General features: G+C 37.9%; 1 protein-coding gene across 1 annotated transcript; it reads right to left on the bottom strand.

Moving 5' to 3' along the window:
• Positions 1 to 142: 142 nt before the first annotated feature.
• aldh3a1 (aldehyde dehydrogenase 3 family, member A1) lies at positions 143 to 23,738 on the bottom strand. Its single transcript, XM_061926013.1, has 10 exons — positions 23,627 to 23,738; positions 22,390 to 22,576; positions 22,094 to 22,325; positions 14,640 to 14,725; positions 10,130 to 10,338; positions 8,910 to 9,027; positions 6,660 to 6,801; positions 6,429 to 6,595; positions 3,216 to 3,315; positions 143 to 512 (listed from the first exon to the last, which is right to left on the bottom strand). The coding sequence occupies exons 2-10, from the start codon at positions 22,555 to 22,557 to the stop codon at positions 199 to 201; spliced, it is 1,536 nt and encodes a 511-aa protein (XP_061781997.1). The 5' UTR covers positions 22,558 to 22,576; positions 23,627 to 23,738; the 3' UTR covers positions 143 to 198.
• Positions 23,739 to 24,789: the final 1,051 nt, after the last annotated feature.

The following is a 24,789-nucleotide window of genomic DNA, read 5'->3' on the forward strand; positions in this document are numbered from 1 at the left end:
AATATGTTGTCTTTGTAGCATATTCAACTGAATATGGCTTGAAAATGATTTGCAAATCATTGTATTCCGTTTATATTTACATCTAACACAATTTCCCAACTCATATGGAAACGGGTATGTATGTATGTATGTATGTATGTATGTATGTATGTATGTATGTATGTATGTATGTATGTATGTATGTATGTAGTGAGTGAGTTAGTTGTAGAAGCCCCTCCAGTACCAGCAGGTACAGTTGAGTCCAGCAGCAATGAGCAGGATGACGAGTAGAGTGACGAGCAGTCCCACAGCAAGGATGGTGGCACTCACAGCCCACACGTACGTTTTCTTGGACAAGTCAATCAAAGGCGACTTGAGAGCCAAGCGAGCTCTGCTTGCTCGCTGGCTATCCTGAGGTGGGTAACGAGACAAGTTGATGCTCTCCATGGCCAGCGAGCGCACTAAACACGCTCGATGATGACTCAGACGATCAAAGGTGTGTCGGCCATGATAGGAGCCCATCCCGCTCTGACCTAAACACAAATATTATATATCAATCATCTACAACACAAATATTATATATCAATCATCGACAACATAAATATTATATATCAATCATCTACAAAATATTATATCAATCATCTACAACACAAATATGATATATCAATCATCTACAACACAAATATATATCAATCATCTACAACATAAATATTATATATCAATCATCTACAACACAATATTATATATCAATCATCTACAACATAAATATTATATATCAATCATCTACAACACAATATTATATATCAATCATCTACAACATAAATATTATATATCAATCATCTACAACATAAATATTATATATCAATCATCTACAACATAAATATTATATATCAATCATCTACAACATAAATATTATATATCAATCATCTACAACATAAATATTATATATCAATCATCTACAACACAATATTAGATATCAATCATCTACAACACAATATTATATATCAATCATCTACAACACAATATTATATATCAATCATCTACAACATAAATATTATATATCAATCATCTACAACACAATATTATATATCAATCATCTACAACATAAATATTATATATCAATCATCTACAACATAAATATTATATATCAATCATCTACAACATAAATATTATATATCAATCATCTACAACACAATATTAGATATCAATCATCTACAACACAATATTATATATCAATCATCTACAACACAATATTATATATCAATCATCTACAACATAAATATTATATATCAATCATCTACAACACAATATTATATATCAATCATCTACAACATAAATATTATATATCAATCATCTACAACATAAATATTATATATCAATCATCTACAACATAAATATTATATATCAATCATCTACAACACAATATTAGATATCAATCATCTACAACACAATATTATATATCAATCATCTACAACACAAATATTATATATCAATCATCGACAACATAAATATTATATATCAATCATCTACAACATAAATATTATATATCAATCATCTACAACATAAATATTATATATCAATCATCTACCACATAAATATTATATATCAATCATCTACAACATAAATATTATATATCAGTGATCTACAACACACATATTACATATCAATGATCTACAATGGTGTGTACATACAGTAGTGTGTCCATTAACGTGTACATAGAGTAGTGTGTACATCTCACCAACACCCCCAAAGGGCAAAGCGTTGAGTGTTTACATAGAGTAGTGTGTACAGTAGTGTGTACATAGAGTAGTGTGGACAGTAGTGTGTACATAGAGTAGTGTGGACAGTAGTGTGTACATAGAGTAGTGTGGACAGTAGTGTGTACATAGAGTAGTGTGGACAGTAGTGTGTACATAGAGTAGTGTGAAATGTGTACATACATACCAACACCCCCAACGGGCAGAGAGTTGAGTGTGTACATACAGTAGTGTGTACATACAGTAGTGTGTACATAGAATAGTGTGTACATAGAGTAGTGTGTACCGTATTTTCCGCACCATAAGGCGCCCTGGGTTATAAGCCGCGCCTTCAATGAACGGCATATTTCAAAACTTTGTCCACCTATAAGCCGCCCGGTGTTGTAAGCCGCATCTAACTGCGCTAAAGGAATGTCAAAAAAACAGTCAGATAGGTCAGTCAAACTTTAATAATATATTAAAAACCAGCGTTCTAACAACTCTGTTCACTCCCAAAATGTACGCAAATGTGCAATCACAAACATACGTATATCAACATGGACAGAGCTGCGTGAAAAAAGCCACCCGGCCTCTTCGCGTAAACTTAAACTTACCTTAACCACTCGCTCATCTTTTCTTCATCCATCCCTTCGAGTTAGCTTTTATGATGACGCCGGCTGGAAAGGTCTCTTTTGGCAAGGTCTTCCTTTTGAATATCACCATGGGTGGAAGTTTCTGGCCATTAGCATGGCAAGCTAGAACCACAGTGAAGGATGACTTCTCATTCCCTGTGGTGCGAATATTCGCGTTGTATCCACAGTGCGGTTCACAGGAATATCAGTTGCTGTGAAATAGTAATCCGTGTGCGGATGGAGAGATTGCGTCTTTTCATGAACCGGATCCCTGTCGTTTAGTAGGAGCCATTTTGTGGTCTTTACAGATGTAAACACACAAAGGAAATGAAACGTTCGGTGATATCCGCGCGCTTTTTCTTCTTCTACGCGGGCGGGTGGTTGCTTACAGTAGAAGAAGAAGCGCTTCCTGTTCTATGGGGGCGGGTGCTTACCTTGGCGGTTGCTTGCGTAGAAGAAGAAGCGCTTCCTGTTCTACCGGGAAAAAAGATGGCGGCTGTTTACCGAAGTTGCGAGACCGAAACTTTATGAAAATGAATCTTAATATTTATCCATATATAAAGCGCACCGGGTTATAAGCCGCACTGTCAGCTTTTGAGAACATTTGTGGTTTTTAGGTGCGCCTTATAGTGCGGAAAATACGAGTAGTGTGTACATAGAGTAGTGTGTACATACTGTAGATGGTGTGTATATAGTGTACATACCAACACCCCCAAAGGGCAGAGAGTTGAGTGTGTACATAGAGTAGTGTGTACATAGAGTAGTGTGTACATACAGTAGTGTGTACATAGAATAGTGTGTACATAGAGTAGTGTGTACATAGAGTAGTGTGTACATACTGTAGATGGTGTGTATATAGTGTACATACCAACACCCCCAAAGGGCAGAGAGTTGAGTGTGTAGTGCATCATGACATCATTCACTGTCACTCCTCCACTTGTTGTCTCTTCAATCATCTTCTTAATGGTCTGCAACAACATCATCCAACACTATATTATACTGTATCTTCTTCCTAAATCATCCAACACAATATTGTTTATTCTTCTTAATTCATCCAACGCAATATTATACTATATAATATCTTCTTTCGAAGTGTTGATTGGTTGAATATTTGTTACTGAATTCCTTTCAGGATGAAGAAATCAACCCTCAGTAAACCAGAAGTTGTCAGAAACATATCATGTCAGAAATCATATACAATTGTGTCTGGTAGATGGGTGTATATATGTATGTTTGTATGTATTTATGTATGTATGTATGCATGATGAATATCAAACAAAGCATTGACTCACACAACAAAAAGATTCTGAGCACTCACAGACAAGCAATCGCTAACATGTTTATGATATACCACCCCAGCATGTTTATTATATACCACCCCAGCATGTCCACTTTAAACAAACACAACCAACTGGTCTCATCATGCCGGCACAGAAGCAAGGCACTATTGTGCAACAATGGCCACACCCCCATGTAATGTACCCTATATATATATGTAACAACCACAGACACTTCAATAAAATCCCCTGAAGAGCAGAGAAACATGCGAAACAGGCTTGTAGGGATGATATAGCCTCTGTGGTTTTTTCATGACCTAACATATATTCCGCTCTACCGCCGGTATTGAGCATTGTATAACGGATAAACCACAGAAACCTCAACTATATGTATGTATGTATGTATATATATATATATATATATGTATGTATGTATGTATGTATGTATGTATATATGTATGTATGTATATATATATATATGTATGTATGTATGTATACACAGTATGTATATATGATATATGTATGTATGTATGTATATATATGTATGTGTGGGGGAAAAAAATCACAAGACTACTTCATCTCTACAGGCCTGTTTCATGAGGGGTTCCCTCAATCATCAGGAGATTTTAATGGAAGCATTCACATACCATGGTTTATATAGGGCACAGAGTGGGTGGGTACAGGCTGGCGTAGGGGCGTGGTGATTGGCTCATGTGTTACCTAGGAGGTGTTTCCGTCTGTGGCGGCATGCTGTTACAATTTCGCTGCGCTTGTTGAGGGATGACAGGTCTGGACGGTAAATAATAAACAGTTTCTCTTTCAAGCATAGGTTGCATCTTTTATTACCACTATTGTAAGGTGTGCTGGATGCAAGAATTTGCCATGTTATTGAATATTCAACATTATTGTCTTTGAGGTCCCAAATGTGTTTGCTGAGTTCTGTGGTATTCCGCAGGTTTTGGTTCCTGAAAGAAGCCTTGTGATTGTTCCATCTGGTTTTGAACTCTCCCTCGGTTAATCCTACATATGTGTCGGATGTGTTAATGTCCTTGCGTGTTACCTTAGATTGGTAAACAACTGATGTTTGTAAGCACCCCCCGTTGAGAGGGCAATCAGGTTTCTTGCGGCAGTTGCAGCCTTTGTTGGTTTTGGAGTCGCTCTGTCCGGGGGCCGACGGCTCATTTGCAATTGTTTTGTTGTGGTTTGAGATAATTTGTCGTATATTGTTCATACAGCTGTAGCTCAATTTAATGTTGTTTGTATGTTGTATGTATGTATGTATGTATGTATGTATGTATGTATGTATGTATGTATGTATGTATATATGATATATGTATGTATGTATGTATGTATGTATATACAGTATGTATGTATATATGATATATATATGTATGTATGTATGTATGTATGTATATATATATATATATATATATATATGTATATATATATATATATATATATATGTATGTATAGTATGTATGTATATACAGTATGTATGTATGTATGTATATATGTATGTATGTATATGCTTATAGAGTGTGCTCCTAATGTTGGGAGTCCGAGGTGTGCTGACAGAATTCCTCATCCTGTCATTTATGGTTGCTACATGAGTACATGGTGTCGCTGTAGTTGTGTGACAACACAACCTTGTGCAGGCAGCACCCCACAACCTTGTGTATGTCAGCTGGCCCATCCAACATGATCCAACCTTTCTGATGCATGAAGTGTGTGGTGTGGTGCTCCCTCCCTCACCTTTCATGTAAAAGTGTGTGGTGCTCCCTCCCTCACCTTCTTGTCTGAGGAGAAGATGTAAAAGTGTGTGGTGCTCCCTCCCTCACCTTCTTGTCTGAGGAGAAGATGTAAAAGTGTGTGGTGCTCCCTCCCTCACCTTCTTGTCTGAGGAGAAGATGTAAAAGTGTGTGGTGCTCCCTCCCTCACCTTCTTGTCTGAGGAGAAGATGTAAAAGTGTGTGGTGCTCCCTCCCTCACCTTCTTGTCTGAGGAGAAGATGTAAAAGTGTGTGGTGCTCCCTCCCTCTCCCTCACCTTCTTGTCTGAGGAGAAGATGTAAAAGTGTGTGGTGTTCCCTCCCTCACCTTCTTGTCTGAGGAGAAGATGTAAACGTGTGTGGTGCTCCCTCCCTCACCTTCTTGTCTGAGGAGAAGATGTAAAAGTGTGTGGTGCTCCCTCCCTCTCCCTCACCTTCTTGTCTGAGGAGAAGATGTAAAAGTGTGTGGTGCTCCCTCACCTTCTTGTCTGAGGAGAAGATGTAAAAGTGTGTGGTGCTCCCTCCCTCACCTTCTTGTCTGAGGAGAAGATGTAAAAGTGTGTGGTGTTCCCTCCCTCACCTTCTTGTCTGAGGAGAAGATGTAAAAGTGTGTGGTGCTCCCTCCCTCTCCCTCACCTTCTTGTCTGAGGAGAAGATGTAAAAGTGTGTGTTGTTCCCTCCCTCACCTTCTTGTCTGAGGAGAAGATGTAAAAGTGTGTGGTGTTCCCTCCCTCACCTTCTTGTCTGAGGAGAAGATGTAAAAGTGTGTGGTGCTCCCTCACCTTCTTGTCTGAGGAGAAGATGTAAAAGTGTGTGTTGTTCCCTCCCTCACCTTCTTGTCTGAGGAGAAGATGTAAAAGTGTGTGGTGTTCCCTCCCTCACCTTCTTGTCTGAGGAGAAGATGTAAAAGTGTGTGGTGCTCCCTCCCTCTCCCTCACCTTCTTGTCTGAGGAGAAGATGTAAAAGTGTGTGGTGCTCCCTCCCTCACCTTCTTGTCTGAGGAGAAGATGTAAAAGTGTGTGGTGCTCCCTCCCTCACCTTCTTGTCTGAGGAGAAGATGTAGAGGGCCAAAGGTTTCTCTCTCTCGTTGATGAAGCTGATGGCTTCTTCCACGCCGCTCACGGTCACGATGGGCAGCAGAGGACCAAAGATCTCCTCCTGCATCAGCCTGGAGTGAGGAGGAACATCCTTCAGGACCGTGGGAGCTGCCAGAAGAAGAGCACCATTTAGCAGGAACAGGAAGAGGAAGTAGGCGCAGGAAGTTTGTACCGATGTAACACTCCGAGGCGTCCGTCTGCCCCCCGAGAACTGGAGCGTAACCTTCCATCAGACCCAGCACCCTGGTGTAGTGCTCCTGGTTCACCAGGCGACCGTAGTCCGGGGACGACTTGGGATCTGGACCGTAGAACTCCTGGCAATCACATGTTCACAAACCTTCTCAGGACATTTTTTACCACTAAACTTTTTTCTTTCTTTCATTTTTTACCACTAAACTTTTTTCTTTCTTTCATTTTTTACCACTAAACTTTTTTCTTTCTTTCCTTTTTTACCACTAAACTTTTTTCTTTCTTTCCTTTTTTGCCACTAAACTTTTTTCTTTCTTTCCTTTTTTACCACTAAACTTTTTTTTCTTTCATTTTTTACCACTAAACTTTTTTCTTTCTTTCATTTTTTACCACTAAACTTTTTTCTTTCTTTCCTTTTTTACCACTAAACTTTTTTCTTTCTTTCATTTTTTACCACTAAACTTTTTTTTTTCCTTTCCTTTTTTACCACTAAACTTTTTTTCCTTTCCTTTTTTACCACTAAACTTTTTTCTTTCTTTCCTTTTTTACCACTAAACTTTTTTCTTTCTTTCCTTTTTTACCACTAAACTTTTTTTTTCTTTAATTTTTTACCACTAAACTTTTTTTCTTTCCTTTTTAACCACTAAACTTTTTTCTTTCTTTCATTTTTTACCACTAAACTTTTTTTTCTTTCATTTTTTATCACTAAACTTTTTTCTTTCTTTCATTTTTTACCACTAAACTTTTTTTTTCTTTCATTTTTTTCATTAAACTTTTTTTTTCTTTCATTTTTTACCACTAAACTTTTTTTTTCTTTCCTTTTTTTTCTTTCATTTTTTTTTTCTTTCATTTTTTATCACTAAACTTTTTTTTTCTTTCCTTTTTTACCAATAAACTTTTTTCTTTCTTTCATTTTTTACCACTAAACTTTTTTTTCTTTCATTTTTTACCACTAAACTTTTTTCTTTCTTTCCTTTTTTACCACTAAACTTTTTTTTTCTTTCCTTTTTTACCACTAAACTTTTTTTTTCTTTCATTTTTTACCACTAAACTTTTATTTTTCTTTCCTTTTTTACCAATAAACTTTTTTTTCTTTCCTTTTTTACCACTAAACTTTTTTCTTTCTTTCCTTTTTTACCACTAAACTTTTTTCTTTCTTTCATTTTTACCACTAAACTTTTTTCTTTCTTTCCTTTTTTACCACTAAACTTTTTTTTTCTTTCATTTTTTACCACTAAACTTTTTTCTTTCTTTCCTTTTTTACCACTAAACTTTTTTTTTCTTTCATTTTTTATCACTAAACTTTTATTTTTCTTTCCTTTTTTACCAATAAACTTTTTTTTCTTTCCTTTTTTACCACTAAACTTTTTTCTTTCTTTCCTTTTTTACCAATAAACTTTTTTCTTTCTTTCCTTTTTTACCACTAAACTTTTTTTTTCTTTCATTTTTTATCACTAAACTTTTATTTTTCTTTCCTTTTTTACCAATAAACTTTTTTTTCTTTCCTTTTTTACCACTAAACTTTTTTCTTTCTTTCCTTTTTTACCAATAAACTTTTTTTTTCTTTCATTTTTTACCACTAAACTTTTTTCTTTCTTTCATTTTTTACCACTAAACTTTTTTTTCTTTCATTTTTTATCACTAAACTTTTTTCTTTCTTTCATTTTTTACCACTAAACTTTTTTTTTCTTTCATTTTTTACCACTAAACTTTTTTTTTTCTTTTATTTTTACCACTAAACTTTTTTCTTTCTTTCCTTTTTTACCACTATACTTGGTTATATTTAAAAATATATATTTACCAGTCAACCTGGTTATATTTTTTATCAGTAAATTTTATTTTTACATTTTTTACCAGAAAACTTGGCTATATATTTTTTTTTTACCAGTAAACTTTTATTTTTTAAATTGTTTGACCAGTAAACTTGATATTTTTTAACATTAAACTTTTTTTTAATTTTTTACCAGTAAAGTTTGTTACATTGTTTGCCAGTATGAGAGACAAGAACACACATCTTTTTTTTTTTTTACCAGTAAATGTTTATATATAAATATTTTTTTAACAGTTAACTTTATCTTTTTTACTAGAAAACGTTGTTATATTTTTTGCGAGTAAAGTCTTTTGTATTTTTACCAGTAAAGTTATTGATATTGTTTACCAGTAAAGTTATTGATATTGTTTACCAGTAAAGTTAGTTCTATTGTTTACCAGTACAGTTATTGATTTTGTTTACCAGTAAAGTCTGTCGGATGCATTCCACCACAGGAGTTTGCAGATGAGGTTCACAGAGGATGTAGTCTGGAGCGATGCACGTCTGACCACAGTTCACAAACTTTCCCCACGTGATGCGACTGAACACAAACACAATCATCACTCATAATATATACTGTCATTAGTAATAATATACTACAGTATATATACTCTATATGTACTACAATATATACAGTTATTAGTAATACTCTTTATATATACTACAATACATGAATAATTATTAGTAGTATGTAATGTACTGGCATGTGACAGATAGTATATCATGTGACAGATAGTATATCATGTGACAGATAGTATATCATGTGACAGATAGTATATGATGTGACAGATAGTATATCATGTGACAGATAGTATATCATGTGACAGATAGTATATCATGTGACAGATAGTATATCATGTGACAGATAGTATATCATGTGACAGATAGTATATCATGTGACAGATAGTATATCATGTGACAGATAGTATATCATGTGACAGATAGTATATGATGTGACAGATAGTATATCATGTGACAGATAGTATATCATGTGACAGATAGTATATCATGTGACAGATAGTATATCATGTGACAGATAGTATATCATGTGACAGATAGTATATCATGTGACAGATAGTATATCATGTGACAGATAGTATATCATGTGACAGATAGTATAACATGTGACAGATAGTATATGATGTGACAGATAGTATATCATGTGACAGATAGTATATGATGTGACAGATAGTATATGATGTGACAGATAGTATATCATGTGACAGATAGTATATGATGTGACAGATAGTATATCATGTGACAGATAGTATATCGTGTGACAGATAGTATATCATGTGACAGATAGTATATCATGTGACAGATAGTATATCATGTGACAGATAGTATATCATGTGACAGATAGTATATGATGTGACAGATAGTATATCATGTGACAGATAGTATATCATGTGACAGATAGTATATCATGTGACAGATAGTATATCATGTGACAGATAGTATATCATGTGACAGATAGTATATCATGTGACAGATAGTATATGATGTGACAGATAGTATAACAGATAGTATATGATGTGAGAGAAAAGTATATAAGTGACATGTTGTCATGTTCAATGTTTCATAGGAGAATGTGAGTGAGTGAAATATATTTGAGTAAGAATGCAAAGTGATATAAATGTTACCGGCAGGCCACTCTGAGGTGACATTTGTTGTGGATGAAACACGGACTCTTTCCTCCCAGCTCCAGAGTGACGGGAGTGAGATGACGAGCAGCCGCTTGCATCACCACTTTGCCTACACGACTACTTCCTGTGTAGAAGATGTGATCAAACCTCTGCTGCAACAGTTCTTGGCTCTCTGACACACCTCCTGTCACCACTGGATACATCTCCTGCACACACACACACACACACACACACACATATATATATATATATATATATATATATATATATATATATATATATATATATATATATATATTTATATATTTATATATTTATTATTTATTTATATCTCTGACATGCCTGTGACACATATATATGTTTATATATATATATATATATATACACAGTATATTTGTATGTATGTATATATATATATATATATATATATATATATATATATATATATATATATATATATATATATATATATATGTATGTATATGTGTATATATCAGTGACGTGCAGTCACTAGAGGCAGGTGAGGCGAGGCCTCACCTGCCATCATGGAAAGAAAAAAAAATTAAAAAGAAAAAAATATATATTAAATTGTTAAATGTATCCAGTGATTATACTATAAAGTTATTTTCCATTTAGCTTCGCCAGTTTTAGATTATTTTTATTCAAAATCGCTGAATTTTCACATTTGCCATTCAAATACTGAGAAGAGACGGTGCGGTGATCAGCAGCCAGTCGAGGCACGTCACTCAGTGCCTCAACATGGACGGACTTGGCTAACTGCTGGCCTGCTGTGCAGTGAGACCGTATTGCTATATGAATTATATTATACATTTCCATAGTTTAGTTAGCTGAGGTATATAATGTACAGTGTATTTTGTCAACAACTGTATGTGTGTAAAGTATTTCTTGTGCTGAGCGATCATAAAACGGCTGCAAAAGACGCACTGGCTGAGGCTCCAGTAGCCACGCCTCCCGCACCCCCGCTGTAGAATGCACGGCAACCCCTGATGGGAGTGTTATATCAACTAAAGCCCACACTTAAACTTTCCACGTGCAAGATTGAATCTATTTAAAAAAGTTATTTCATAAGAAGCCAAAAAGTGCAAAACCAATAATGTTCGTGTTGGAGGAGTTGCGAATGACTGCTGGGCCACAACATTAGGTACACCTGCAGACTGCAGGTGTATCTAATTCACAACTCCTCCAACACGAACATTATTGTTTTTGCACTTTTTGGCTTCTTATTAAATAACTTTTGAAACCTATTTTCATGGGCTTTCCTCTTTGTGATGTTAAGTTCCTGTTATGCGCTGTTATACAGTATATGCCTTGAGCTCTTATTTTGAAGGCGCTAAGAGCGGAAGTGATGTCACGTTGCGGAGGTTTTTGAAAGAAGGTAAATATGGAAGTAGTGTCAAAGCGCTTTGAGTACCTTGAAGGTAGAAAAAGCGCTATACAAGTACAACCCATTTATCATTTATTTAAATAAAGATTATTTATTTAACCCCCAATTCCAAGCCTTGATGCTGAGTGCCAAGCAGGGAAGAATGCTGGTATGAGCTTTTAAACATAACCCGTTAACTGCTGCCAATCAAATGGTGAATAAGATACTCTTTAGGGTTCATATGTTTGTAAATCTGACTGTGATGAAGTCAGTGCCTCACCAGCCATCAACCTCACCGCACGTCACTGATATACTGTGTATATATATATATATATATATATATATATATATATATATATACAGGTAAAAGCCAGTAAATTAGAATATTTTGAAAAACTTGATTTATTTCAGTAATTGCATTCAAAAGGTGTAACTTGTACATTATATTTATTCATTGCACACAGACTGATGCATTCAAATGTTTATTTCATTTAATTTTGATGATTTGAAGTGGCAACAAATGAAAATCCAAAATTCCGTGTGTCACAAAATTAGAATATTACTTAAAGCTAATACAAAAAAGGGATTTTTAGAAATGTTGGCCAACTGAAAAGTATGAAAATGAAAAATATGAGCATGTACAATACTCAATACTTGGTTGGAGCTCCTTTTGCCTCAATTACTGCGTTAATGCGGCGTGGCATGGAGTCGATGAGTTTCTGGCACTGCTCAGGTGTTATGAGAGCCCAGGTTGCTCTGATAGTGGCCTTCAACTCTTCTGCGTTTTTGGGTCTGGCATTCTGCATCTTCCTTTTCACAATACCCCACAGATTTTCTATGGGGCTAAGGTCAGGGGAGTTGGCGGGCCAATTTAGAACAGAAATACCATGGTCCGTAAACCAGGCACGGGTAGATTTTGCGCTGTGTGCAGGCGCCAAGTCCTGTTGGAACTTGAAATCTCCATCTCCATAGAGCAGGTCAGCAGCAGGAAGCATGAAGTGCTCTAAAACTTGCTGGTAGACGGCTGCGTTGACCCTGGATCTCAGGAAACAGAGTGGACCGACACCAGCAGATGACATGGCACCCCAAACCATCACTGATGGTGGAAACTTTACACTAGACTTCAGGCAACATGGATCCTGTGCCTCTCCTGTCTTCCTCCAGACTCTGGGACCTCCATTTCCAAAGGAAATGCAAAATTTGCATGGTTGGGTGATGGTTTGGGGTGCCATGTCATCTGCTGGTGTCGGTCCACTCTGTTTCCTGAGATCCAGGGTCAACGCAGCCGTCTACCAGCAAGTTTTAGAGCACTTCATGCTTCCTGCTGCTGACCTGCTCTATGGAGATGGAGATTTCAAGTTCCAACAGGACTTGGCGCCTGCACACAGCGCAAAATCTACCTGTGCCTGGTTTACGGACCATGGTATTTCTGTTCTAAATTGGCCCGCCAACTCCTCTGACCTTAGCCCCATAGAAAATCTGTGGGGTATTGTGAAAAGGAAGATGCAGAATGCCAGAGCCAAAAACGCAGAAGAGTTGAAGGCCACTATCAGAGCAACCTGGGCTCTCATAACACCTGAGCAGTGCCAGAAACTCATCGACTCCATGCCACGCCGCATTAACGCAGTAATTGAGGCAAAAGGAGCTCCAACCAAGTATTGAGTATTGTACATGCTCATATTTTTCATTTTCATACTTTTCAGTTGGCCAACATTTCTAAAGATCCCTTTTTTGTATTAGCCTTAAGTAATATTCTAATTTTGTGACACACGGAATTTTGGATTTTCATTTGTTGCCACTTCAAATCATCAAAATTAAATGAAATAAACATTTGAATGCATCAGTCTGTGTGCAATGAATAAATATAATGTACAAGTTACACCTTTTGAATGCAATTACTGAAATAAATCAAGTTTTTCAAAATATTCTAATTTACTGGCTTTTACCTATATATATATATATATATATATATATATATATATATATATATATATATATATATATATATATATATATATATATATATATATATATATATATATATATATATATATATATATTATATAATTGTATGTATATATATATATGTTTATATCTTAGGGTCATGCAGATGTACTTGGAAGTAAAGAAACACATACTGTATATTCATGTCAAATACTACAAACTGTATATTATCATTTCTGGTATTGTAACAAATATTTCACATAAGATGATTGTAACACTAAAAACTGATATTTAGATTTCCCAAACTTGTTTTCTATCAATTCATTACAAATAAGTAACAAGCAGCTGAGTTGTAATATTTAGCAACACATTCAATTCTTACATGAAATTAAAATAAGCTTTAATTGTAAAAAAAAAAAAATAGATTTTGGAAAGCAGCTCGCTTTTATTTTGGCAAATATTAAAAAGTCACATGACAACCACTCTTTGGGCTCATCTACTAAGATCCACATACAGTAGTTTGTACAAACTATATCATAGTGGGTACTTTTAATGTGTACAAAGTATATAATAGTGTGTACTATTAGTGTGTACAAAGTATGAAATAGTGTGTACTATTAGTGTGTACAAAGTATATAATAGTGTGTACTATTAGTGTGTACAAAGTATGAAATAGTGTGTACAAAGTATATAATAGTCTGTACTATTAGTGTGTACAAAGTATGAAATAGTGTGTACTATTAGTGTGTACAAAGTATATAATAGTGTGTACTATTAGTGTGTACAAAGTATGAAATAGTGTGTACTATTAGTGTGTACAAAGTATATAATAGTGTGTACAATACAGGGACGGCGTGACGCAGTTGGGAGAGTGGCCGTGCCAGCAACCTGAGGGTTCCTGGTTCAATCCCCACCTTCTACCATCCTCGTCACGTCCGTTGTGTCCTTGAGCAAGACACTTCACCCTTGCTCCTGATGGCTGCTGGTTAGAGCTCCCTCCATCAGTGTGTGAATGTGGAAGTAGTGTCAAAGCGCTTTGAGTACCTTGAAGGTAGAAAAGTGCTATACAAGTATAACCCATTTACCATTTACCATTTACTATTTGATTGTATTTGACAGGTATTGTGAGAAAAAGTTGTACTGTATTGACAATGACTGACATATTTGTATGTGACACACCTTGTCCAGGTAGAGAGGAAGAAGAGTTTGAAGGAGCAGAGACGAACAAGCACTGATCTCAGACGGCTTTACCACTGCTGCGTTACCTGCACACACACACAGTACTCACTAGTACTACTTCATAAACACAGTACTCACCAGTACTACTTCATCAACACAGTACATACTAGTACTACTTCATAAACACAGTACTCACTAGTACTACTTCATCAACACAGTACTCACGAGTACTACAAACGTACTTAAGCAACCCAGTACTCACTAGTACTAACTTCATTAACATAGTACTTAATAGTACTACTTCATGAACACAGTACTCACTAGTACTACTTCATGAACACAGTACTCACTTGTACAGTACCTGCAGACATGAATACTACTCCATTACACGAGAGTATTACAGTACCTGCAGACATGAATACTACTCCATTACATGAGAGTATTACAGTACCTGCAGACATGAATACTACTCCATTACACGAGAGTATTACAGTACCTGCAGACATGAATACTACTCCATTACACGAGAGTATTACAGTACCTGCAGACATGAATACTACTCCATTACACAAGAGTATTACAGTACCTGCAGACATGAATACTACTCCATTACATGAGAGTATTACAGTACCTGCAGACATGAATACTACTCCATTACACGAGAGTATTACAGTACCTGCAGACATGAATACTACTCCATTACACGAGAGTATTACAGTACCTGCAGACATGAATACTACTCCATTACACAAGAGTATTACAGTACCTGCAGACATGAATACTACTCCATTACACGAGAGTATTACAGTACCTGCAGACATGAATACTACTCCATTACATGAGAGTATTACAGTACCTGCAGACATGAATACTACTCCATTACACGAGAGTATTACAGTACCTGCAGACATGAATACTACTCCATTACACGAGAGTATTACAGTACCTGCAGACATGAATACTACTCCATTACACAAGAGTATTACAGTACCTGCAGACATGAATACTACTCCATTACACGAGAGTATTACAGTACCTGCAGACATGAATACTACTCCATTACATGAGAGTATTACAGTACCTGCAGACATGAATACTCAAGTTAAAGTAGCAATGATAGTCACACACACACACACTAGGTGTGGCGAAATTATTTTCTGCATTTGACCCATCACCCTTGATCACCCCCTGGGAGGTGAGGGGAGCAGTGAGCAGCAGCGGTGGCCGCGCCCAGGAATAATTTTTGGTGATTTAACCCCCAATTCCAAGCCTTGATGCTGAGTGTCAAGCAGGGAGGTAATGGCTCACATTTTTTTGGTCTTATGGTATGACTCAGCCGGGGTTTGAACTCACAACCAATGTTCCCTCTAATTGTCCATGAGTGTGAGCAAAGGCACAAACCCTCTGAGCATCGAGTGGAATACAGACGTGCACACTGTGGTCACACCAGCAGCACATTTGTCTCAAACCTGACATAACAATTGAAATGTCTTATTATTATAATCAAGTGATTAGTCAATTTCAAGAGATTATTTTCTAATAGATGTGATTCAGCCCACTTAGATATTGTTGTTGTTTTTAATCAGCTATGCACTCGAGTATTTCATGCCTGCTTTGTACTCCTTTCAGAGATCACATTTAAAACAATCACATGTTGCATGAGATGAAGTGTTTATTAACTTTCTGTCCGTAAAATAAATATTTTTATTAGCAATTATGTAACATCATTTCATGATTCATATTCAAAAAATGAACGTTGTTAACAAATGACAGTAGAATAAGCACACTGATTGAGGAGTCCTAGTAAAACCACCTGAAATGGACACTTTACGTGCAGTGTTGGAGTTGTCCAACTTTTTGTGTGGTCATAAACGCACCAGTGGCTAATTGCCATAGTGCAATGGTTCTTAACCTGGGTTGGATGGAACCCTAGGGGTTCGGGGAGTCGGGCTCAGGGGTTCGGCGGAGGTCAAGACACACCCGACTCATCGTGTAAATACAAACTTCTCCCTATCGGCGTATTACGGATACGACAACAGCAGAAGTCAGACTGGTTTGCAGGTGTGTCATTTGTTGTGAGTTTATGTTGCTTTTGTTGTTTGAACAAGGTGATGTTCATGCACGCTTCATTTTGTGCACCAGTTATAAAACATGGTAACATTTTAGTATGGGGAACATATTCACCATTAATTAGTTGCTTATTAAGTTTAGTTTATTATTCTTCGGTCAATGGTCAACAAAATAAACAAACAGTTGTACGTTCATAGATTGAAAATGAAAATGTTGCAGAGCGAAAGGGTTTAGGCTGAAGTTGAACACTTATAGCGCCTAACCCTATAAACAATGTCAAGTACAAGATGAACTTCCCAAAATTATGAAATGTCTTTTGTACAACATATTATAAATACACGTTATACACAATATGAACACTGTTCAATTATATACACATAAAGGCATGTGAAATATCCTTGTACACCTTTGTACCAATTTATATACTATATACAAACAATTATACTTCCATTATTATTTATATCCCACATTTAGTATTTTAATTAACATTGATCATAGTATTAACTACTGTGTTGATTCAAGAGTGATATATTTTTCCAAGACATTGGTCTTAAAGTGTTTTTTAAATGTGTGAATGGACCTGGAACATTTTAATAATAATAATAACTGGGATTTATATAGCGCTTTTCTAAGTACCCAAAGTCGCTTTACATGTAGAACCCATCAATCATTCACACCTGGTGGTGGTAAGCTACTTTCATAGCCACAGCTGCCCTGGGGTAGACTGACGGAATCATCCAAGCTGTTCCACAGTTGAACCCCCCTGACAGAAACATCTACTTTTTAAGATCCTTCTTATCTTAGCTTTCTGGAAGACAGCTGAACCTCTGAGGTCATAGGGATTCTCTCTGGGTTTGAACCTCTCCTGTAGACACCGAGGCAGCATGTGGTTGTGAGCTTTGTACGTCACAATAGCAGTGTTGAGGTCAACAAGATCGTGCACTTTTAATGTTTTTAATGTAATAAACAGAGCATTGGTATGGTCATGATAATCTGCATCATTTACAATTCTAATCGCTTTCTTTTGAAGTAAGAATATAGAGTTGATGTTTGTTTTGTAATTGTTACCGCAGATTTCAACACAATAATTAAGATAAGGGAGTACGAAAGAATTATATAACATATTAAGAGTCTTTTGATTTACGGAGTTTTTGATTTTATGTAACATAGCAATATTTTTTGCCATTTTTGTCTTAAGTATATTTATGTACAGTTTCCTATTTAATTTATCATCTATATAGATTCCCAAAAATCTTGTTGAATACACCCTTTCTATCTCCATATCATCAATTCTTATATGACGCTGTATGTTATTTTTCCTATTTCCAAAAATGATATATTTTGTTTTATTTAGGTTGATTGACAGTTTATTGGCATCAAACCATTGCTTTAGTATGTGGAGTTCGCTCTCTACAGTCTCTAAGAGTTGGCCAAGGTCTTGCCCAGAACAGTACAGACTTGTATCGTCAGCAAAGAGAATACAATTGAGTTTTTTTTAAAGATTTTGCAGATATCATTAATATACAATAAAAACAATTTTGGTCCCAGTACAGAACCTTGCATTAACATGCAAATGAGTAACATATTGGCTCTGAACTAGTCATTATTAAGTACTTATTAATGCCTTATTCGGCATGGCCTTATTATAACCCTAACCCTCTAACCTTGACCCTAACCCTCTAACCCTAACCCTAACCCTCTAACCCTAACCCTCTAACCCTGACCCTAACCCTCTAACCCTAACCCTAACCAAATAACTCTAAATGAAGTCTTTGTTACTTAGAATATGTTCCCCATACTAAAGTGTTACCAAAAGCATATAACTTTGTCTTGAATTTGAAAAAAACAACATTTTATTTTTCACTAAAGAAGGGTTGTGTGAATGCGCATATGAAGGTGGTGAAGTTCGGTACCTCCAACAAGGTTAAGAACCACTGCCCTAGTGTATGTGTTGGTGCAGGTGAGAGAGAGAGAGAGAGCAAGCGGATGTAACCGATGACAAAGAGTTGCTTTTGGCTTGGTTTGTACGCTAGACAACGACCAGTTTTGCGAGATAGACGTATTTGACACATTGTTTTGGTGTGGTTATGGCCGACAAACAATTTGGCTAAATAAAGGGACCGATGGAATTCCTGTCGTCCTTTAAGTGTCTCCACAGACGTTATAATAATGAAGTGTTGACAAACTTTGTCGTGGCCGCCTTTCGTCATCTGTTACTCACAGTTGCATTGCAAAATCATACAAAACAAACCATTTGTTTATTTTGTTTAGCGTGGGATTAGATTTTTTGCACGGCATAGATTTGCTGTGCGCAGACGACGCGTAAGCAGTGCGCACCTTAGAGGGAACGTTGCTCACAACCTAGCCATCTCAGGGCAGACACTCTAACCACTAGGCCACTGAGTAGGTACTCATTACAGGAGAGTATTACAGTATTAGTAGTAGTATTGCAGTATTAGTAGTAGTAGTGCCTGTTGGGAGCAGAAGCAACACAAGGCACAGGTGTTACACCTGGTGAGACGCAGGAGGTGCCACCTTAGTGCCCAGAACCTCCATGTGTTGCAAACTAATCCCTGGAGCATCAAGTGTGAACAGAGGCGGGTCAAGTGGCCTGCAGCTAGCGTGACCTCACTCTGGAAGCAACTCCATGACCATGTCCACCAAGTTCTGGAGGCTGATGTGCATCCTTCGGAAAAAGGTGAGAATAGAGGAGACGAGAACCTGCGAGGAGCTTGGACAAGATGGGAGAATGCGGTTGACAGGAGAGTGACCCGGGCTGAGCTTTGGAAAGCCGAGCCACAACGCATCAAATTCCTCCTCCAGGCAGGGTATGATGTGCTCCCAAGTCCTTCAAACCTGCACACATGGGGCATAGCAGAGACACCACTGTGCTCCAAGCCAGGAACCCTGGAACACATCCTCAGTTGCTGTACAAAGGCACTTGGGAAGGTACAGGTGGAGGCATGACCAAGTCCTGAAGCCATTAGCGCAGGACTGGCATGGGCAAAACAGTTCCACCCCTCCAAAAAAACCATTGCCTTTCTCAGAGCCGGGGACACGCCAACTCCTGCCAGAAGAACATCAGCAGGCATCCTGACGTCTGCAAGAGACTGGCAGTTGTTGGTGGACCTTGAAAACCAGCTGAAGTTCCCCAGCCATATCGCAGTCACCAGCCTGTGACCAGACATTGTCCTTGTGTCTGAGTCCAAACATTGTCCTTGTGTCTTAGTCCAGACATTGTCCTTGTGTTTGAGTCCAGACATTGTCCTTGTGTCTGAGTCCACAAGACAAGCTGTGCTGCTGGAGCTGACAGTCCCATGGGAAGATCACCTGGAAGAAGCCTTCGAACGGAAGCTCTCCAAGTATGCAGGACTGGTCAGCGACTGTCAACAGGCTGGTTGGAGAGCAAGGTGTTTCCCTGTGGAGGTTGGACGGAGAGGATTGTTCCTTGGTCAGAGGAAGGTGTTTCCCTGTGGAGGTTGTATGCAGAGGATTGTTCCTTGGTCAGAGGAAGGTGTTTCCCTGTGGAGGTTGGATGCAGAGGATTGTTCCTTGGTCAGAGGAAGGTGTTTCCCTGTGGAGGTTGGACGGAGAGGATTGTTCCTTGGTCAGAGGAAGGTGTTTCCCTGTGGAGGTTGGATGCAGAGGATTGTTCCTTGGTCAGAGGAAGGTGTTTCCCTGTGGAGGTTGGATGCAGAGGATTGTTCCTTGGTCAGAGGAAGGTGTTTCCCTGTGGAGGTTGGATGCAGAGGATTGTTCCTTGGTCAGAGGAAGGTGTTTCCCTGTGGAGGTTGTATGCAGAGGATTGTTCCTTGGTCAGAGGAAGGTGTTTCCCTGTGGAGGTTGTATGCAGAGGATTGTTCCTTGGTCAGAGGAAGGTGTTTCCCTGTGGAGGTTGGATGCAGAGGATTGTTCCTTGGTCAGAGGAAGGTGTTTCCCTGTGGAGGTTGGACGGAGAGGATTGTTCCTTGGTCAGAGGAAGGTGTTTCCCTGTGGAGGTAGGATGCAGAGGATTGTTCCTTGCTCAGAGGAAGGTGTTTCCCTGTGGAGGTTGGATGCAGAGGATTGTTCCTTGGTCAGAGGAAGGTGTTTCCCTGTGGAGGTTGTATGCACAGGATTGTTCCTTGGTCAGAGGAAGGTGTTTCCCTGTGGAGGTTGGATGCAGAGGATTGTTCCTTGGTCAGAGGAAGGTGTTTCCCTGTGGAGGTTGGACGGAGAGGACTGTTCCTTGGTCAGAGGAAGGTGTTTCCCTGTGGAGGTTGGACGGAGAGGACTGTTCCTTGGTCAGAGGAAGGTGTTTCCCTGTGGAGGTAGGATGCAGAGGATTGTTCCTTGGTCAGAGGAAGGTGTTTCCCTGTGGAGGTTGGATGCAGAGGATTGTTCCTTGGTCAGAGGAAGGTGTTTCCCTGTGGAGGTTGGATGCAGAGGATTGTTCCTTGGTCAGAGGAAGGTGTTTCCCTGTGGAGGTTGTATGCACTTGATTGTTCCTTGGTCAGAGGAAGGTGTTTCCCTGTGGAGGTTGGATGCAGAGGATTGTTCCTTGGTCAGAGGAAGGTGTTTCCCTGTGGAGGTTGGACGGAGAGGACTGTTCCTTGGTCAGAGGAAGGTGTTTCCCTGTGGAGGTAGGATGCAGAGGATTGTTCCTTGGTCAGAGGAAGGTGTTTCCCTGTGGAGGTTGGATGCAGAGGATTGTTCCTTGGTCAGAGGAAGGTGTTTCCCTGTGGAGGTTGGATGCAGAGGATTGTTCCTTGGTCAGAGGAAGGTGTTTCCCTGTGGAGGTTGTATGCACAGGATTGTTCCTTGGTCAGAGGAAGGTGTTTCCCTGTGGAGGTTGGATGCAGAGGATTGTTCCTTGGTCAGAGGAAGGTGTTTCCCTGTGGAGGTTGGACGGAGAGGACTGTTCCTTGGTCAGAGGAAGGTGTTTCCCTGTGGAGGTAGGATGCAGAGGATTGTTCCTTGGTCAGAGGAAGGTGTTTCCCTGTGGAGGTTGGATGCAGAGGATTGTTCCTTGGTCAGAGCCTTCAGCAGTTTGGCCATCGATGGAGAGAGAAAGAGGAGAGCCATCCGCAGTACCACTGAAGCGGCGGAAAGGGCCTCGAGATGGTTGTGGCTCAAAAGAGGAGATCCTTGGAGTCATGGTAGCTAGCTAACCGTCTGGACACAAGCCGGGGGATTTGATCACCCCTGGTTGGGTCGCCTGGAGGAGGGCGTATGACCAGTTGAGAGACCCGAAACGCCCGGTGAAGTGAATCCAAGAGGTCACTGAGGATGTGTCCAGACTAGGCATCAGTCGATGTATGTACACAGTAGTATTACAGTATTATTAGTAGTATTGCAGCAGTATTATTGGTAGTATTACAGTATTATCAATAGTACTACAGTACCTGCAGCAATGGCTCCCACCAGGGGGATGAGAGTGAGGGCCCATGGATAGTTCCAGGCACCAATGATGAGGACCAGGCCCAGAGGTTCCAGGTGGATGTAGGCCTGGTCAGACACGGTGAGAAGGTTCTTCTCCACAGGTCTAGGTGAGGTCCACTCTTCCAGTTTGTCCATGGCCAGGCGGATCTCGTTGTCTATTCCAATCATCTCCAGGAGTGCTGAGTCGTACTGGCTCTGTTCACACAGGGCACCACGCTGGTCACATGACCACGCTGGTCACGTGACCTTCTCCACTCACCCTGTGGATGTCCTGCTTGAGAGCCGCCAAGATCTCGTCTTCTCGCTCCTTCAGCATCTTCTGCAGCGCCTGAAGTTGTTTCAGTCTGAAGTGGAGAGGACGACTTCTGCCACTCATGAACACCTCCTTGGCTCTCTGGACCACCTCACCCTGATGCATCGCCTCCATCAATACTTCATCATCAATACTTGCACACAAACAACAACACACCATCAATACTTGCACACAAACAACAACACATCATCAATACTTGCACACTAACAACAACACATCATCAATACTTGCACACTAACAACAACACATCATCAATACTTGCACACAAACACACTTAGTTTAACACAATGATCATATTTAACAGTAGAAATATGTCATCAATATTTCATAAAACAACACAATCACACTTTGTGTAAAAGTTAACACAATTATTAAAATGATGTTTAAATACAGTACATATAGAAAGTATAGTATTCAAATAAAGTATAAAATAGAATAACACGTAGAGTATTAATACAAAGATGGGTATTAAAATAAAGTACAGTATAAATATAAAGTAGAGTACTAAAATAAAGTATAAAGTAGAATATGAATATAAAGTATTCAAGTAACAAATAAAGCAGACTATGAATATAAAGTATTAACGTATTAAATAAAGTATAATGTATGAATATAAAGTATTAAAGTAACATATAAAGTAGAGTACTAAAATAGAGTATGAATATAAATTATTAAAGTATGAAATAAAGTATAAATATAAAGTAGAGTACTAAAATAAAGTAGAGTATGAATATAAAGTATTAAAGTATGAAATAAAGTATAATGTATGAATATAAAGTATTGAAGTAACAAATAAAGTAGACTATGAATATAAAGTAGAGTACTAAAATAGAGTATGAATATAAAGTATTAAAGTATGAAATAAAGTATAAATATAAAGTAGAGTACTAAAATAAAGTAGAGTATGAATATAAAGTAGAGTACTAAAATAAAGTAGAGTATGAATATAAAGTAGAGTACTAAAATAAAGTAGAGTATGAATATAAAGTATTAAAGTAACAAATAAAGTAGAGTATGAATATAAAGTAGAGTACTAAAATAGAGTATTAATATAAAGTATTAAAGTATGAAATAAAGTATAAATATAAAGTAGAGTATGAATATAAAGTATTAAAGTATGAAATAAAGTATAAATATAAAGTAGAGTATGAATATAAAGTATTAAAGTATGAAATAAAGTTACCTTGTGTTCAAGTCATGAGTGTTGCAGTAGAAATGTTCTTCTGCTCCTTTTTTATCTTATCACTGACTGCTCAACTTCCATGTGGGCTGCACTTCTTCTACTTCACTCCTCCTCCACAATAAAACACCAGTCAACCTTCTTCCTCCACAATAAAACACCAGTCAACCTTCTTCCTCCACAATAAAACACCAGTCAACCTTCTTCCTCCACAATAAAACACCAGTCAACCTTCTTCCTCCACAATAAAACACCTTCTTCCTCCACAATAAAACACCAGTCAACCTTCTTCCTCCACAAAACCCCTTCTTCTTTCACAATAAAACACCTTCTTCCTCCACAATAAAACCCCTTCTTCCTTCACAATAAAAGACAGCATTTGCTGTGAGAAGGTGCACACTATTGACACAATGAAAGAGGCGAAATCTAATCTCCCAGCATGAATAAATCATTGATCAATACTTATCAGGTGTCAATAAACTTGAATGATTGATGGACAAGGATCACAATCACACAAATAAACAGTTGTAATATTACAAAGTAGTGGTAGATTCCATTGTCAGCTGCAACAAAACAACAACAATTGGAAGTAAATGTACATTTCAATAAAACGTTGATATCACTTGAATGCGATACATTCTCTGAATATTGTTATGAATAATGCAACAAAGACTTCTTTGTTGCACACAAAGATGTGATTTTCCTGCCGGGAGAGAGCAAAGCATGCTGGGAAATGTGGAGGAGCAAAAGTGCTGACCTCAGCAACCTTTGTCTGCTGCACACAAAAACCTTGTTGTACTTTTCATACTACATCTTTGTATCCTAACACTACTCTACTATTGTTCTTGCCAATGTTACATAACTGCAAGCAGCAAACTGTCAACAATAACAAATGCTATTATTATGACATACATAGTACACATTCAAAGTATGCCTTTGTAGCCATAGTGCCAAGGAGAAGGCAGAACTTGAAAAGTGAGCTAGCTAGCCTTACATATTAAAAGTATGATTATGGATTCAAATGTTTTTCTCCATTATCGCTCTGTAACGTTAGCATCAGGTCCTGTGAAAGATATTTACAACAACACATTTTAGATCTGACTCAGTAGCGCCCCCTAAAAATAAAAATAAAGTAATAGCCCCCGCCACTAGATTCACGTGTCGTT

Source organism: Nerophis lumbriciformis, linkage group LG30 (genome assembly GCF_033978685.3).
Source record: "Nerophis lumbriciformis linkage group LG30, RoL_Nlum_v2.1, whole genome shotgun sequence".
NCBI lineage: Eukaryota > Metazoa > Chordata > Actinopteri > Syngnathiformes > Syngnathidae > Nerophis > Nerophis lumbriciformis.